Source organism: Podarcis tiliguerta (assembly GCF_965153285.1).
Source record: "Podarcis tiliguerta genome assembly, chromosome: Z".
Taxonomy (NCBI): Eukaryota; Metazoa; Chordata; class Lepidosauria; order Squamata; family Lacertidae; genus Podarcis; species Podarcis tiliguerta.
The window spans coordinates 12,116,683-12,132,623 of NC_139553.1; the positions used below are offsets into that span (position 1 = coordinate 12,116,683).

The 15,941-nt window shown below is 45.9% G+C and overlaps 1 protein-coding gene across 16 annotated transcripts in view; it reads left to right on the plus strand.

Annotated features, from left to right (window-relative positions):
- MAPKAP1 (MAPK associated protein 1) overlaps positions 1-15,941 on the plus strand; it is a 176,123-nt gene that overhangs the window by 158,353 nt on the left and 1,829 nt on the right. For 8 of the 16 annotated variants that reach the window (XR_014507213.1, XR_014507216.1, XR_014507217.1 and 5 more), the window contains 2 exons: positions 4,319-4,444; positions 11,395-11,492. Coding sequence is in view for 9 of the 16 variants with exons in the window: in XM_083423753.1 (XP_083279879.1) it covers positions 4,319-4,444; positions 11,395-11,492 (224 nt within the window). In the remaining 7 variants the exon portion in view is untranslated. Of the gene's footprint in view, positions 1-4,318; positions 4,445-9,833; positions 10,009-11,394; positions 11,493-15,941 lie in introns of all 16 variants that reach the window. The other 8 variants (XR_014507218.1, XM_083423758.1, XM_083423760.1 and 5 more) reach the window with 2 other exon arrangements.

The following is a 15,941-nucleotide window of genomic DNA, read 5'->3' on the forward strand; positions in this document are numbered from 1 at the left end:
AGTACTGAGGACTAACCTTCTGGACTATTATGTGGTGTTTGGGCATGATAGAGGTTCCTCACTTTAAGTCACTCATCCTGTCCGAAAACTTGTCACAGTTTCCTCCATAGGCTTTCTCACAAATGAATAGAGCTGAAAGGCAGTGAAGGTTTAGGATCAGTTTTTCTTCTACTAGATAGGCTACTTTCTGAGGTTGACATGCCCATCTGCCCTTCATTTCCCTCTGCAGCACAAGCAGTAACCACCTTCTTTATTATTGGGCCCACTCAACTGCTCCATCCTCTTGAGCCTGTCATCGCATGCCAGGGGAGTCTCTAACACACCAAAGGTTTGAGACCCATTTCCCAGGGTGTTGCTGTTGTTGCATGCTGACTGCTAGGAGCCACAGGCGAGAGCTGAGTGCAGGGTGGCGACCAAAGGAAGACAAACTACTCCAGACTACTGGTGCTTGCTAGTAGTACATGTGAAAATGATCCGGGGGTCTTCACAAACCACGAGTTTAACATGAGTCAACAGTGTGATGCATCAGCAAAAAATAAAATAAAAATCTAATATTATTCTAGGCTGCATCAACAGAAGTAAAGTGTCCAGTTCAAGGGAAGTAATAGTACCACTCTATTCTGCCTTGGTCAGACCCCACCTGGAATACTGTGTCTAGTTCTGGGCACAATTTAAAAAGGATATTGACAAGCTGAAACTTGTGCAGAGGAGAATGACCAAGATTATCCAGAGTCTGGAAACCAAGTCTTATGAGGAGCCATTGAGGGAGTTGGGTATACAGTGGTACCTCGGGTTACGTACGCTTCAGGTTATATATGCTTCAGGTTACAGACTCCGCTGACCCAGAAATAGTACCTCGGGTTAAGAACTTTGCTTCAGGATGAGAACAGAAATTGGTGCTTCAGGTTAAGAAAGCGGGGCTTCAGGTTAAGAAGAGTTTCAGGTTAAGAATGGACCTCCAGAACGAATTAAGTACTTAACCCGAGGTACCACTGTATTTGGCCTGGATAAGAGGAGACTGAGAGGAAATAGGATAGGCATCTTCAAATATCTAAAGGGCTGTCACATGGAAGATGGAGCAACCTTGTTTTCTCCTGCTCTGAAGGGTAGAACCCAAATTGAGTTACAAGAAAGAAGATTCCGACTAAATATCAGGAAGAACTTTCTGATAGTAAGAGCTGTCAGTGGAACATCTCCCTCGGAAGGTGGTGGAGTCTCCTTCCTTGGAGGTTTCTAAGCAGAGGTTGGACAGCCATCTGTCATGGATGCTTTAGTTGAGATTTCTTCATTGCAGGGGTTTGGACTAGATGACTCTCGGGATCCCTTCCAACTCTACAATTCAATGATTGCATGATTCTATTATTATTATTATTATTATTATTATTATTAGTTGTTGTTGTTAAAACCGACTTCCCATGGAGTCACATCTTGTGGATGTTGAATTTCACTTTGAATCATGTGGGATTGTGTGAAGAACCCTCCTCCTCTCAGGGCTGAACCCCCTGCCAATCCTTTTCACCAGGTAAGGGCCACAGCTCAGTGACAAAGCATCTACCTTGCATGCAGAAGGTCCCAGGTTCAGTCCCCAGCATCTCCAGGTAGAACATTCCTGTCTTTCCCATCCAAGGTAGCAAGGTACCCGTGTCTGCCATATTAGGAATGAATGAGTTTGAAAGGACAGCAGGAACTGCCTTATACAGAGTCAAACCAATGATGCATCTACCAGTGGCTCTGCAGAGTTTTGAACTAGAGTCATTCCCAGCCCCACCTGGAGATGTTGGGATTGAACCTACAACCTTCTGCGTGCAAATCCTATGACTGACCACTGAGCTATTGTCCATTCTCAAAAGAAAACAGAGGAGCATATGAAAAATGGCTTATACAGAGTCAGACCATTGGTCTGTCTAGTTCAGTATCGTCTTCTGTGCTGATTGGTAGGAGTCTTTCCCGACCCTACCTAAAGATGTCGGAGATGAAACTTGGGACCTTCTGCATGCAAAGCAGGTGCTCTACCCCTGAGCTATGGGCCCTTCTCCTTAGTATATATTGCTTCCTGTGGTTAGCACTGCACCCTTGCTGTTGGCAGTCCCCATAATCTCATTCTTACACACAGGGAGCAAAAAATAAATAAATTGAAATCCACATCGATCTCTGTATTACCCACGGTGACATTCTATTGGAAGGTGGCTCCAGAGCCGTATATCACGTTCTCTAAGCACTCCTGGAAATGGAAATCAATTTGCCCCTCGCAACCCAGAAACTCGCATCTGTCCCAACTAGCAGCAGAGCAAAGTGCCGCTTTGATCGTTTTGCTGAACAAATATTTCACGCCGTTAACAGTGTACAATTTGGGCATGGAGGGACATAAAACCCTCACCCGAGTCTCCCTGGCTTTTTGTTTCCTAAATCATTTGGGGGGGGGCATATAAATCTGAAGCACAGCCCGTCTCCTCCCTTTTTTCAAAGTAAGGGGGATATTTTGATAAGCCGTCGGTTTGGGGGCGGGGGGAGCGGGGTTGCAACAAGATAATTTTGACAATGATCAGAACTAATAATGATCTTCCAGTTTTCTAGTCCACAATTTAACTGAAGTAGGAAGCATTCACTGAAATTAACATGCAGAACATTTAACACCTCCCCAAAAAAGAAAACATCAGTGCCATCTAATTGGACAGTTACAGGTAGGTAGCCGTGTTGGTCTGCCGTAGTCGAAACAAAATAAAAACGAAAACTCATACTAATAACACGAAAGCTCATACCAATAACAAACTTAGTTGGTGTCTAAGGTGCTACTAGAAAGAATTTTTTGTTTTGTTTTGTTTTATCTAATTGGACAAGGAGAGTGCTCATAGGTTCAAAATAAGATGACCGATAATGCCTTCTGCTTGTCTGGGCAGAGGATAGAGAGGGTTGTGTGGCTCTATATAGAAATAATCTCTTGTACAAAGGTAAGATTTACAGTCATACCTCGTGCTGCGAACGTGATCCCTGTGGGAGGCACGTTTGCAACCCACAGCGCCGCGCATGCGCGTGACGCATGATTTAGTGTTTCTGCACATGTGCGAGCGCCAAAACTCGGAAGTAACCCATTCCAGTACTTCCGGGTTTGGCATGGTCCATAACAGTCAACCCGCAGTGTTCACAACCCAAGGTATGACTGTATATTTATTGCTCTGCCTATTTTTGCCTTTAACCCTGCTTGCCATGTGGCCCCCAGAGGGGAATGTGGCCCTCAGGCTGAAAAGGTTTCCCTATCCCAGCTTTGCAGTGACTTCAGCAACTATGTCAAGTAATATGTGGCATGCGCAGGTTGGAGATTCCTAATCTAACTGTATCTCCCAGCCCACGGAAAGTTTTTATCCCATTTTGGAAAGCAAGGGTCCTGGCTGTGGAATATAGTTCTCTCTCTTACTACAAAAGGTTGTGTGTGCGTGCATGCGTGCACACACACACACACACCCCCCAGTAAGATGCATCTTCCATGATGGATTGAAACCCCTGCCTCCTGTTACTCTCCCCGCCATAAGCATTATTGACATCTCTGACTCTGTAATGGCCCCCGAAAAGGGCTGACTCTTTAAAAAGCTAAAATAAGAATTTGAAATAAAGTTCCGCGTTCTGCTTCTGTCAGCTGTGAAATACCAGAGCGGAAGAGACGAGATAAATCACCAGATTTAAAAGCGAGAGAGGCCGGCAGTGAGAGGCCTTGCAGGGGCTCTGTGCTAAACAGTAAGCCTGTAATGCAAAGGGTCAGCAACCATCAGCCCCCTGAGCCAAATCAGGCCCGTGGATCGCTGCTGCCACCCCACCACCCCTTCCTCCTTGACCGCTGCAGCACTCGAAACTGCCCTGCTGGCAAAACTAGTTTGCATCTCTTTAAATAAAAGGAGGGAATGCCAGAGCCTGTGAAGCGGATGTGAGCCTTGTTGTTCAGCCCAAAATGTGATCTTCCCAGGCCTGTTGCTGCTGTTCCTTGGTAAGCACTGTGTCTCTCAAACCCTGTATTTTTGTGCCACCTCTTCCTCCTGGGAGGTGAGTCTTAATTATTCCCACCACACAGATGGAGAGCCAGACTGCCTTCCGCGGGGAGCCCTAGGGTTCTTCAGAAGCTCCTCGGGAGTTTCTTGACAGGAGGGTCAAGAATGATAGACAGGCGTTCCTTCAGCGACAGCTTGGCTGATACTTCCCCCTGTAACATGCAAGGGAGTGCGGCGCAACGGGTTCCTGCAGCACCCCTCACAGTCCATGGGCTGAACTTAACAGGCATGATGCTAAATATGGCCCTTGGTGGTGGTTGCTTTGTCATCCTTAATAACAGCCGCAATGGGTGATGCTTCCTCACTGCGGTTTCCACCCAGAACGAACGAAAGGAAGAGGGAAGAAAGGAAGGATGGAGGAGGCACAACAAGCAACGTGTTTTGCATCACATCTAGTTTGACCCTGAGTATGTACTATTAGTGTTTGTTTGTTCGTTTGTTCGTTTTGTTTTGTTTTGTTTTGTTTCGTTTTGTTTGCTTGCTTGTTTGTTTGTTTCAGCCTCCACCAAATGGGTTCCCTCCATCTGTTTAAAACTACAACTTTCATTAGCTGTAGTCCATATAATTTGGGGATGGGAGGTGGCATCTGAATGGTAACGGCTATAGGAAGAGCCTGTTAGGCCAGTGGCCCATCTAGTCCTGCATCCTGTTCTCACAGTGGCCAGCCAGATGCCCTAATAGGGAGCCCTCAAGCAGCACCTGAGCACAACAGCAACTCCCCCCTCCTTTGGTTTCCAGCCACTTCTATTCAGAAGCATTACTGCCTTAGACAGTGCAGGGAGACAGTGGATGAAGTATGGATGTAGACCTAGGTTGCAGGTGCCTTCCCTTCACTCTGCATCCCCTGGTGGATCTGGCACCCAATTGCCCCTTTCCCCTTGACACCTTGCAAGGTTGGGGAAGATGTCACTTGAGCTCTCTTTTCATTTTGGAGGTGGGGAGGCAGTTCTAAATGAGCCAAAGAGAGCAGACCAGGCATTAGGGAGGGAGGTTATTTGTCAATCACAGTTTCTCTCCCTTTCTCATTTTATTTTCCCAATCAGTTTCCCGTGTTTCTGCACCAGCTTGTGAATATTGTTCGGGTGAAAAGGTTTTCATGGAAAAATTGTTAGCATTTTAGTACATGTATCTATATACAATTTTGCAGATTAGGTTTCATTTTGCATTTTGGTATGCCATTTTTCCTAATGTAATGTTTTTCCCCCCTATGTTATTTACACTAATATACACATTTTACACCCAATTTGTTTATTTGTTTGTTTGTTTATTGGATTTTATGGGCATTTAAATTAATATCTTAGTTTGTTCTCTGTGAGCTGCCTAGATGCTTTCTGTCAAGTAAACAGTACAATGGTACCTCGGGTTACAGATGCTTCAGGTTACAGACTCCACTAACCCAGAAATAGTACCTCGGGTTAAGAACTTTGCTTCAGGATGAGAACAGAAATTGTGCTCCAGCGGCATGGCGGCAGCGGGAGGCCCCATTAGCTAAAGTGGTACCTCAGATTAATAACAGTTTCGGGTTAAGAATGGACCTCCGGAATGAATTAAGTTCTTAACCCGAGGTACCACTGTATATAAATTTTCTTAGATGAAAAAGAAAAAACTGTATGCACTGTCTGGGGTTGGAGAAACGACATAGCAAAATTTGCAGAAGTGCAGGTTTCAAGGGATAGCAGCGTTTCAGTTTTTAGATTGTTTTGGGAGGTGCCACTTAGGAACACAGGAAGCTGCTTTATATGGAGTCAGACCATTGGCCCATCTAGCTCAGTGTTCTCTACACTGATTGGCAGGTGCTTTCCAAGGTTTGGATTGTACCTGGAGATGCCATTGGGTATTGAACCTGGGGCCCTCTGCATGCAAAATGGATGCTCTACCACTGAGCTACAGCCCTCCCTTAAGACATAGGAACACAGAAAGCAGCCTTGTATGGAGTCGGAACACAGGTCCATCTAGCTCATCATTGAGTACCGTCACTGGCTATCCAGGGCTTCAGGCAGATGTCTCTCTCAGACCTACCTTGAATGCCTTTGGAGATTCAGCCTGAGACCTTCCCCAAGCAAAACAGATGCTCTACCACTGAGCTGTGGCTCCTTCCCTGGATATATATGGGGTATATAATAAAAGAAATTGCCTTATAACAAGTCAGGCTGAGGGTCCATCTAGCTCAGTACTGTCTGCATGCTGAATGGGGGGGAGGCCGAGGTGTAGAATGGGGAGCGCCAGGTGGCCATGGTCCTGGGAGCATATTCCCAAGAGGGCGCACGACAGGCTCCCTCATCAAGGCAAGGCCTTCAGGGCTGGGATGGCAGCTCGGAGCTGCCCTTGCACCCGTCTGGGTCCCTGGGCTCCCTTGAGCTCTGTTCCTGAGCACAAAGGCCACGAAGGGCAGCTTCCCGCTCCCATGCACTTTTGGGCCAAGGGAGCTAGGCAGGAGCTTCACTGGAGCACCCTCAGCAGAGGGCCCTTCTCCAGCCTGCCTCTGTTCCTCTTGTCCCTCCTCAGTGCATGGCGGCAGCACCCTTCCCCTTCTTTTCTCTGAGGTCCAGAACCATATTTGTCCCCCAGGGCTGAGGTTCCTCATCTTATTCCCAGAAGGTAGGGAGCCTTGGGAAAAGGGCCTCTGGATCTGATCTCACTTGGTGAGCAGGTTTGTGTGTGAGAGGATAGGTGACTGTACCACTTAGAACTCTTGTTTTTGGAAGGTCTTGGTCTCTTGCCCTTAGTGCATTTTACCCACCACACCAGTAGCAAGCAACAGTGCCAAATACTGGTTTTCTTGGAACAAGGAGCAACAGAAATAACCACACACCTATAGACTCCCAGTTTAGAAAATGTGTGCCCCTTCTCATGCCATGTGCTTTCTCTTTTGCTTCTGTGATTTAAAGTTTGGTTTTGGATCGTCCACCAGGTTTTTTTTTCCAGTAGAGAATTCATAATTCCTGATTAGCATGCAATAACTGTGTTTAATTAACGTGTTGTGATGAAATACGAAGGTCTCCAGTTTGCTGGCCATATATCAGTTTATTTGGGGAGATCTGGAAAATTAAGCTACTGTAGAAAAGGTTTCAAATCCACTCCCCTCCGGGAAAAGTGGATAAATCTCCATTAAAATGATGCTGTTATTTTTGTAGATTCGAGTTAAAGTTGGACCTTTGGACTGAACACATTAAAATGAAAATGGAGAGAACAACCTCTAATACATTAAATCTTAATTGCCAATGCATGGATTTTCATATGAATGAAGGGCACCAAATATCCTGTGTAGGGCCTGGCTGTGGAACATCTATGTAAGGTGTATCCAGAGCAGCCATGTAGGGAACAGAGCAAAGTATACTTAGAGATTACCCAACAACAGAGATGGAGAACCTTTTCCATGGTACCTTGGTGGTAGAGCATCTGCTTTGCACACAGAAGGCCCCAAGTTCAATCCTTGGCATTCCCGTGTAGAGCTGGGAAAGACTTCTGCCTGAATCCCTGAAGGGCCATTGACAGTGCATGTGGACCATGAGTAAGCAACCTAAGGCCCAGGGGCCAGATGCGGCCCAATTGCCTTCTCAATCCGGCCTGCGGACGGAATCAGCATATTTTTACATGAGTAGAATGTGTCCATTTATTTAAAATGCATCTCTGGGTTATTTGTGGGGCATAGGAATTTGTTCATATTTTTTTTCAAAATATAGTCCAGCCCATCACATGGTGTGAGGGACAGTGGACCAGCCCATGGCTGAAAAAGGTTGCTGACCTGTGATGTAGACAATATTGAGCTAGATGGATCAAGAGTCTGTACAAGGCAGCTTCTTGTGTATTCGATGCCCACCAAAATAGCAGAGCATAAACTTCTCACTGCACACTCCACTCACTGCACACTCCCATCTGTCACTGCTTCTTGAGGAGTACACCAGCTACCTGGCACAGTGTTTCCAAACTTAAAATACAGTGGTGCCCCGCAAGACGAATGCCTCGCAAGACGGAAAACCCGCTAGACGAAAGGGTTTTCCGTTTTTCGATGCGCTTCGCAGGACGAATTTCCCTATGGGCTTGCTTCGCAAGACGAAAATGTCTTGCGAGTCTTGAGATTTTTTTTCGCTCCCCACCCCCTTTTTCTAAGCCGCTAAACCGCTAATAGCCTTTTAGCAGCTAATCCGCTAATCCCTTAACCCTTTAATAGCCGCTAATAGCCGCTAAACCGCTAATAGCGCTAATCCGCTAAGCCGCTAATAGGGTTGCTTCGCAAGACGAAAAAACCGCTAGACGAAGAGACTCGCGGAACGAATTAATTTCATCTTGCGAGGCACCACTGTAATCACATTTTGAGAGTTTAATATTACTGCCAGCATACCCCTTATTGGGCAAAGATTAGTTTGGGGTAGCTTTAGTAATACTATTTTATCCACACGTCCAGCATCTCCCGGACATATCCAGGATTCATCTGTCAAAAACAGCGTCCAAAAATTTCCGGAAATCAGTAAAAAAAATGTCCAGTAAAAGTGGCAACCCATGTCAGAAGTGTTGATTCTTTGGCGAATTTCCTTTTAAAAAATAGCTCAGAAACTTCAACAACCTTACAGAAGAAAGCTCAACAACTTTTGTGTCTGGATTTTCACTTTTTGAAATATGGCAACCCTAATTTTATTTATGAATAGATAGGTAGATAGTTGCATGCATGCATGCGTGCGCACACACACACACACACACACATTCTCCATGTACCCTATTAAACCCTTTTGTATATCTCCATGGGTATGTGTACCACTTTGGGAAACACTGTCTGAGAATATTAAAGCAAACTTCCTTTCCCTAGAAACTCCCTAGAGTCTGATCCTCAGCATATTCATTTGGATCTTCTTTTTGGTGGGGGCAGGTGGGAGTTCATAGCCAAACTTAAGCTAGCACAGAACACATCTAGCTTTATTTCATGCAGTATTATATTTGAACTAGATATTGCTGAGTTTTATTACAATGTTTTTGTAGTCCACTTGGGAGTGAGGTGGACGGTGTTAGAAACCGAAGTAAAACCTAGATTAATAACTTAACGTCCTACTAGCACCTACATTAAACAACATGTAAAATAACACAGTATAACTGTGATTGGGTTTCCTAGGTGGGGAGGGCAGGCCGAACGCTCTGTAGAGCGACTCCCCTAAAGAAGTGAGCTGAGTTGATAGCAAAAGTGACATTTCCTGATTCATAGATTGGGCATCTTAGCCCTGATGACGGTCCAGCTGCTGCTGCAGGGGGTGGGGCACTGCTTGAGCCAGAGTCACCGAAGCCACTCCTCCCCCCCCCCCCAATTTCTGGAAGGCAAAGTCATAAGATTAGCCACCTGAGGTGCTTAATCAAGGAAGAATCAGTCAGCTGCTTCTTAATGGCTAACACTGATGGAACTTGTAGTCCAACTCCTCTGGAGGGCATGGGCATAGCCGGGGGGGCAAGGGGGGGCTGCCCTCCAGTCAATAACAATACATAGCTAACTGATGTTCTCCCCCCCCCAAAAAAAACCCCAATGGCCTACCCCCCTCCCAACATAAGTCCTGGCTGCACCCATCTTGGAGCTCATCTGGTCAGGGAAGGCTGTTCTCAGGGCATGATGCAGCCAGAGTAATAATGAAAATGAGTTTCATTTCCTCAAAGGGGCGTGGCTAAAGGAGGAAGGGGAGGGGATAGGGTGCCCTCCATGATTCCCTCTTCCTTTTCAAACAATATTGCATTCAGAGCGCTTTACTGATTGAGATCTGGGGTTGGGGGGAGTAAACATGTTACAGAAGCCGTATTTTTCCCTGTTAAATATTAAAGGTACCACTGACCATTAGCTCCAGTCGCGGACGACTCTGGGGTTGCGGCGCTCATCTCGCTTTACTGGCTGAGGGAGCCGACGTACAGCTTCTGGGTCATGTGGCCAGCATGACTAAGCCGCTTCTGGCGAACCAGAGCAGCGCACGGAAACGCCGTTTACCTTCCCGCCGGAGCGGTACCTATTTATCTACTTGCACTTTGACGTGCTTTTGAACTGCTAGGTTGGCAGGAGCAGGGACCGAGCAACGGGAGCTCACCCTGTTGCGGGGATGCGAACTGCCGACCTTCTGATCGGCAAGTTGCTTCATTGAACCTTTATACATCCTTTTAAACCCACAAGCAGGACCTGAGCTTAGCAGCACCTGCTCCATCTGCAATTTCCAGCAACTGATATTCAGAAGCAATAGCACCTCCAAGCATCATAGCTAGTAGCCTTTGACAGCTGAGCTTATATATTGAGGTGCTGCTTTTGTTTTGTTGCACCTTCAATCCTTAGTAAAACAACCTTTTGTTTTTATTTTACTTTTAAGTCCCCCACCTCTCCTCCACAGGCAATGGCAATTATACATTGGGAACAATTTGCAATATCCTTTTTCTCCCTAACCAGGGTGCTTAAGCAAGAATCCAGTCCAGGGACCGGCTGGCACCCAACTAGCCATGTGGCAGATATTTGCATTTTTCCCTCCGGAGGGGAAGCTATGGGGGGGGGAGAGAAGAGGGGGAGGGAGTGAACTTTCCTTGATAGGAGTTCAGCCTCTCTGGTGAGCCACCCCTCGCCTTAAATTGAAATGACATGGGAAGGCTGTCAGGCTCCCTCCTGCCGTCTGTTCTGCCGATGGTATGCTAAGATCGCCATCTGTGTGCTCTTCCCTCTCCACTTCCTGTCATGCCCACGAGCTTTTGCTGAAAGTTTTCAGAGCAATCATTCCCAAACTGTCTGCTGCTGGGGAGCACGCAAAGTGTGCCTCAGGAGAGAAGGGCCAGTTTTCTCGAGAGAACAAAATGAATTAAATAGCGAAAGGCTCCCAATCCAGTCCAAAGAAGATTACCCACAGAAGAGTCTGGTTCCTGAGTCACTGCCTGAGTCCCAAGCCTCGCCTCCTTCCAGTCAGCCTCCACCAGGTGTCAGAAACACGTAAGGTGCAGTGGGATCATTTGGTCATTCAGCGCAAAGGTGCAGCAGAATCCTATGCCTTGCAAAGGAGGCTCCCTGCTGCCTCTCTGTGCACCTTCTCTTGACTTGCCTTCTTCGACCCAAGAACACAAGGATTCAGACAGAGATACAGTGGGTAGGCTCCTCAAAAGGCAGCTAGTTCTTATTCTTCTGAGCAGTTCAGGGCACAAGCTGGCCAAAATGATGCCCTTTTAAATTTCTTCCATTTCAGTGATGAGTGAAACACCTTTCTCATTGTGTCCCCAATTTTAATTCAAGGGAGGTAGCAATGGGGAATAGGTTAAACACTTATTCTGTTTTATTTATTCCAGAATGGACTTTTGTGAACACTGCATTTTGTCATGTCAATCCTTTCTCTTTTCTTTCTCCCTCTAATTCCTTTAACAGGCCATGCAATATTTAAACTCGCATATCTAAGCAATCACGACTACAAACATCTCTACTTTGAGTCTGATGCTGCTACTGTCAACGAGATTGTGCTGAAGGTATGTGGCTTCCAAAGAATTAGTTTTTGGGTCAGGGGTCCATTTGCTGGGAGGTTCCAGTTTGCTCTGACCTGGGTGAATAAATACTTGCAAGAAGCATCCTCAACAAATGGGCAAGCATCTGGTTCTCAGTACCACACACACAACCTTCCTTTTCTTGCTTCTGAGAATCCAAGCATTGCTCTCACTTTTGCTGTGTTAAAAGCTGGAAATGCACTTGTTTTGTAAGCAAAGCAATAGGAAGGTCAAAGACTCACTTTGTTGTCAAGGGCCATGGTTTTGCGCTCAGGCTGTGTAGTCATGGAGTACTCTTAGTCTAGCACTGGGGAGTTTCAGCCATCACGTGCCACAAGCCAAGAGCAGGTCTACTATGGAAATATGCTTACTGAACACCTTGCTCAAAGGAGCACAAACAAGCAAGTCAAGGTACAGGCTACAAGGGAAAGCATAAATATACCCAGAGGGTTTAGCCAGCTTGATTTGAAGAATGCACTCTCTCTCTCTCTCTCTCTCTCTCTCTCTCTCTCTCTCTCATTCTCTGACCTTAAATACCAATCATTTTGAGGCCAAGAACTTGCAAAACTCCTTTACTGAAACCTGGTTCCTGTAAGAGCCTGTCCCCGCATGCAGAAGCCTCTGAAAGGCTGTAGCATCTAGCTGTAGAAAGCATCGTCCAGCACCCTATTGCCCTACACGACAAGCTGCTGTCAGAGTCTAATGGTTTGTCAGCAGCTTTTTCCTTTCCCCAAAATCAAGGTAAGGATAAGGCTGCAAACGGGCACCCTAGTAGTCCAGTGTGCTTGTAGTAGTTGTTGGCACTGATAGCTACTGCAAGTGCCTGGGAACTTCATTAGGTATGGATAGGCTATTGGTTAAACTACATCTGGTTCTTTCAAAAGAAAATGTGGGGGAAGGGGTGAGCAGCTGGCACACTTGGACCAGAAGCAGGTGGCCCCTGCTACCTGACAAGTTGGCATAGGCCCACTATTTATCTGATGCACTCTGCTGAGTATTCAGACTTTATGTCACAGGGTCAGGCATGATCTTGACCTTGGAGGAAGCAGCCAAAAGTGGATTCAGCATGGACCTGGTGCCTGATCCTCCCATTTCATTGGAGACAAGTTTCCCCTCCTTCCTCCGCTATCACATGCTTTTAGCTTCAGCCAAGCTCCCAAACACCCACGACCCAAGCAGATGTCCTCCTTGCATACGGGTGGCCTTGGCTAAGCGACGGCCCTTTTGAAGGATTTAACAAATGGGAGTGTTCTTTGAGCATAGTGTGGAATATTTAAGCATGCATCCCACTGCAGTCGTGCCTGGGCTTTATTGCCGCTGTTCGTCTTACTCAAAAGATTTCAGGAGTGTTCCATTAAAAGCATGAGTCTGCTCTTGACATCTGAAAAACTTTTGGGTACCGGTTTTCTGATTCTAGCTCCTGGATTGTGTGGGTGGGGTGCAATCAAGTGAGTGAGTTTCATTGCCCCCTTTACAGAGACCCTTTTGCAGGTCTCCAATCCCTGGCACTGTCTTTTCCATTCAGGCTTTTGTTTGCTTGTTTGTTTGTTTGTTTGTTTTGAAGGGAAATCTTTCTCCCTTTTTTATTGCTACGGTTTACTTTCTTTTCTTTAATTTAAGGAAATACAGCTTGCCTGCACACCCCGGCTGATTTACTTTCTGAAACGGAGGCACTTAATGCTGTTGGAAGGTTAAACGGAACTTGCTGCCATCTATTATTTTTATGGCAATTTAAAATTTTCTAGTGATAAGCTTTATGTGCCATTTCCAGTCCTTAACGTTTTTTCCCCCCATGTAAAGCTTATGGCAGTGTTCAGTAACTGACATATGGTAAGGAATCTTGGTTCTTGCCCACCACCCAAGCAAAAAGAAAGGGCTCGGTGCAAACTCCCATCACCAGGCTCCCACTTTCCCTCCTTTGTCGTTGCCTTCACCATTCACATTTTTACAGCATCCCTAGCAGAGTTTTTGGCATTGCTTTTTTTTGGAACTCTAAAAATATTGGTAGGTTTAGAGGAAGACAGGTGGTAGATGATGGAGGGTGTAAGGCTATCAATGGTTACTAGCTGTTCCCGCTTTACCGGTGGAGGCAGTATGATTCTGAATATCAGTTGCTAGGAATTGCAAGTGGGGAGAGCACTTCTGCAATCAGGTTCTTCTTGCAAGTTTCCCATAAGGACACCTGGTGAACTACTGTGGAAACAGGTTGCTGGACTAGATGGGTCTTTAGCCTGACCCAGCTAAACCCTTTAACTACTGTTGTCCTTCCTTGGTTTTTGCGTATTTAAAAAAAGGAGTTAAGATCAATGGTCCCTGCTTCTTGTACTCCCACAATAGCATTGGCAACTACATACAACCATAACTAGGCATGGATTTGATAACCCCAATTTTTGTGGGAAGGTGGAGGAATGATCTTGGTCCTCAAGGCTGCCAGCTGTTCTCAGAATTTATTTTGTTATTGTTGTTATTGCTGTTGTTGTTTATTGAATTTCTCTACTGCCCTTCATCCATGGAGCACAGGGAGGTTTACCATATAAAAACACAAAAATGCATCACATAGTTACAAGCAGAAACAATACCTGCCCCTCCCACATAAATTCAAAAGTTCATAAGTTCGTAAGTTCAAAAGGCCATAAATTATTTAATTAGCCAAAGGCCTGGGAAAAGAGAAATGTTTTTGCCTAGCACCTAAATATATGTAATGAAGGTGCCTGGTGAGCTTCCCTGGGGAGAGCATTCCACAAACTGGGAGCCACTGCAGAAAAGGCCTGTTCTTGTGTTGCCACCCTCCAGGCCTCTTGCAGAAGAGGCACATGAAGAAGGGCCTCAGATGATCACAGGATCTGTATCAATTCATATGGAGAGAGGCAGTCCTTGAGGTATTGTGACCGTGAGCCATTTAAGGCTTTATTGGTCAAAACCAGGACTTTGAATTGGGACCAGAAACTAAATTGGCATCCAGTGTAGATGGGCCAGGGTCAGTGTGATATGCTCAAGCCGACTCGCTCCAGTGAGCAACTGGCCATTGAATTCTTCACCATCTGAAATTTCCAAACCATCTTCGGAGGCAGCCCCACGTATAACATGTTGCAGTAATCTAACAGAAGCATGCTAATTAGCAAGTAATTAGGAGCACAGGAAGTTGCCCTACCTAAGAGTCAGGCCATTTCCTATGCAGCTTAGAACTGTCTACCCTAACTGACAGCAGCTCTCTGGGGCTTCAAACAAGGATCTCCGGGTCATCCTTGGAGATGCTTGAACCTAGGACCTTCTGCATGCAAAGCAGATGTTCTGCCACTGAGCTACACCCCTTCCCCCAAAGACTGCTTGAGCCTTGCCTGCTTCCAGTCATCCTTCCTTAAGAGGGATGGGTAATTTGGCCATTTCTCTACAGAGTCAGGCATGGTTAAGTTGTTCATACATTCCCATTGCTAAGGCACAGTAGAACTGACTGCCCTAGGTAGAAGCTGCCGGTTGTCTCTCTGTCTGAGTCACTGCTCTGAGCTTGTCTCCTTCCAGTGCACATTCAAGGGATTGACTTACACAGCAACACAGCAGAATAGATTCTTCTGAGAACGACTCAACTTTATACCTAATGGTTTATCACTTTCTCCCCCCCCTCCCCTTTCTAATCCCGGGGGGGGGGGAATGAACTTTGTCAGTAAGATGGTTGGGGCACAGAGATAGCATTGAGTTTAATGGTATAATCGTAAGAGTGTCAAACTGAGACCCAGGAGACACAGGTTCAAATCCTCACTCAGCCATGAAGCTTGCTGAGTCACCTTGGGCCAATTGGGCTTCCTCTCGTCTTGGTCACCTCACAGGGTTGCTATAAGGAGAGGAGGAGGAGAGGAGGAGCCATACATACTGCATCGTGCTTCATGGCAAAATGGTGAAATAAAATGTGAAATACACTAAATTAAAATCAAATGAAATTACTTTCTGGTTGGCAGGCAACTCATCCAAGTGAGCTAAGTCACATGCACATACACAAAGTGCAACCTGGGTCGTGGTGATGATTTTGTTTGGGGTTGGTTGGTTCATGAATTCGCTGATTAATCCATTTATTTCTGTAGAGGAAGGGATGGAGCTTGGCTCACACTTCTCCAATTAGATCCTTTGCATGATCAAGAAATAAAAGACCTGAGACTCTACTTACCACGAAACCTCCATACATACATATACATGGGCATATAGATATATAGCTATTTAGATATATTCTTCCAATCCACCCCTAGCCCCCACAGCTTCATCTGCAACAGAAGAGAAACACCCTGCGGTGCATAAAATTGGGTGAGATTTCATGCCACAGCATATTAACCAGCTAATGGCGGAGCAAAGGGCGTTTTTATCTTTTGATTTTTGCATTAACCTTCCATTAAAATTATCTATGTGATTATCGCCCAAGCACTGGGAGATAATAAATTTTAAGGA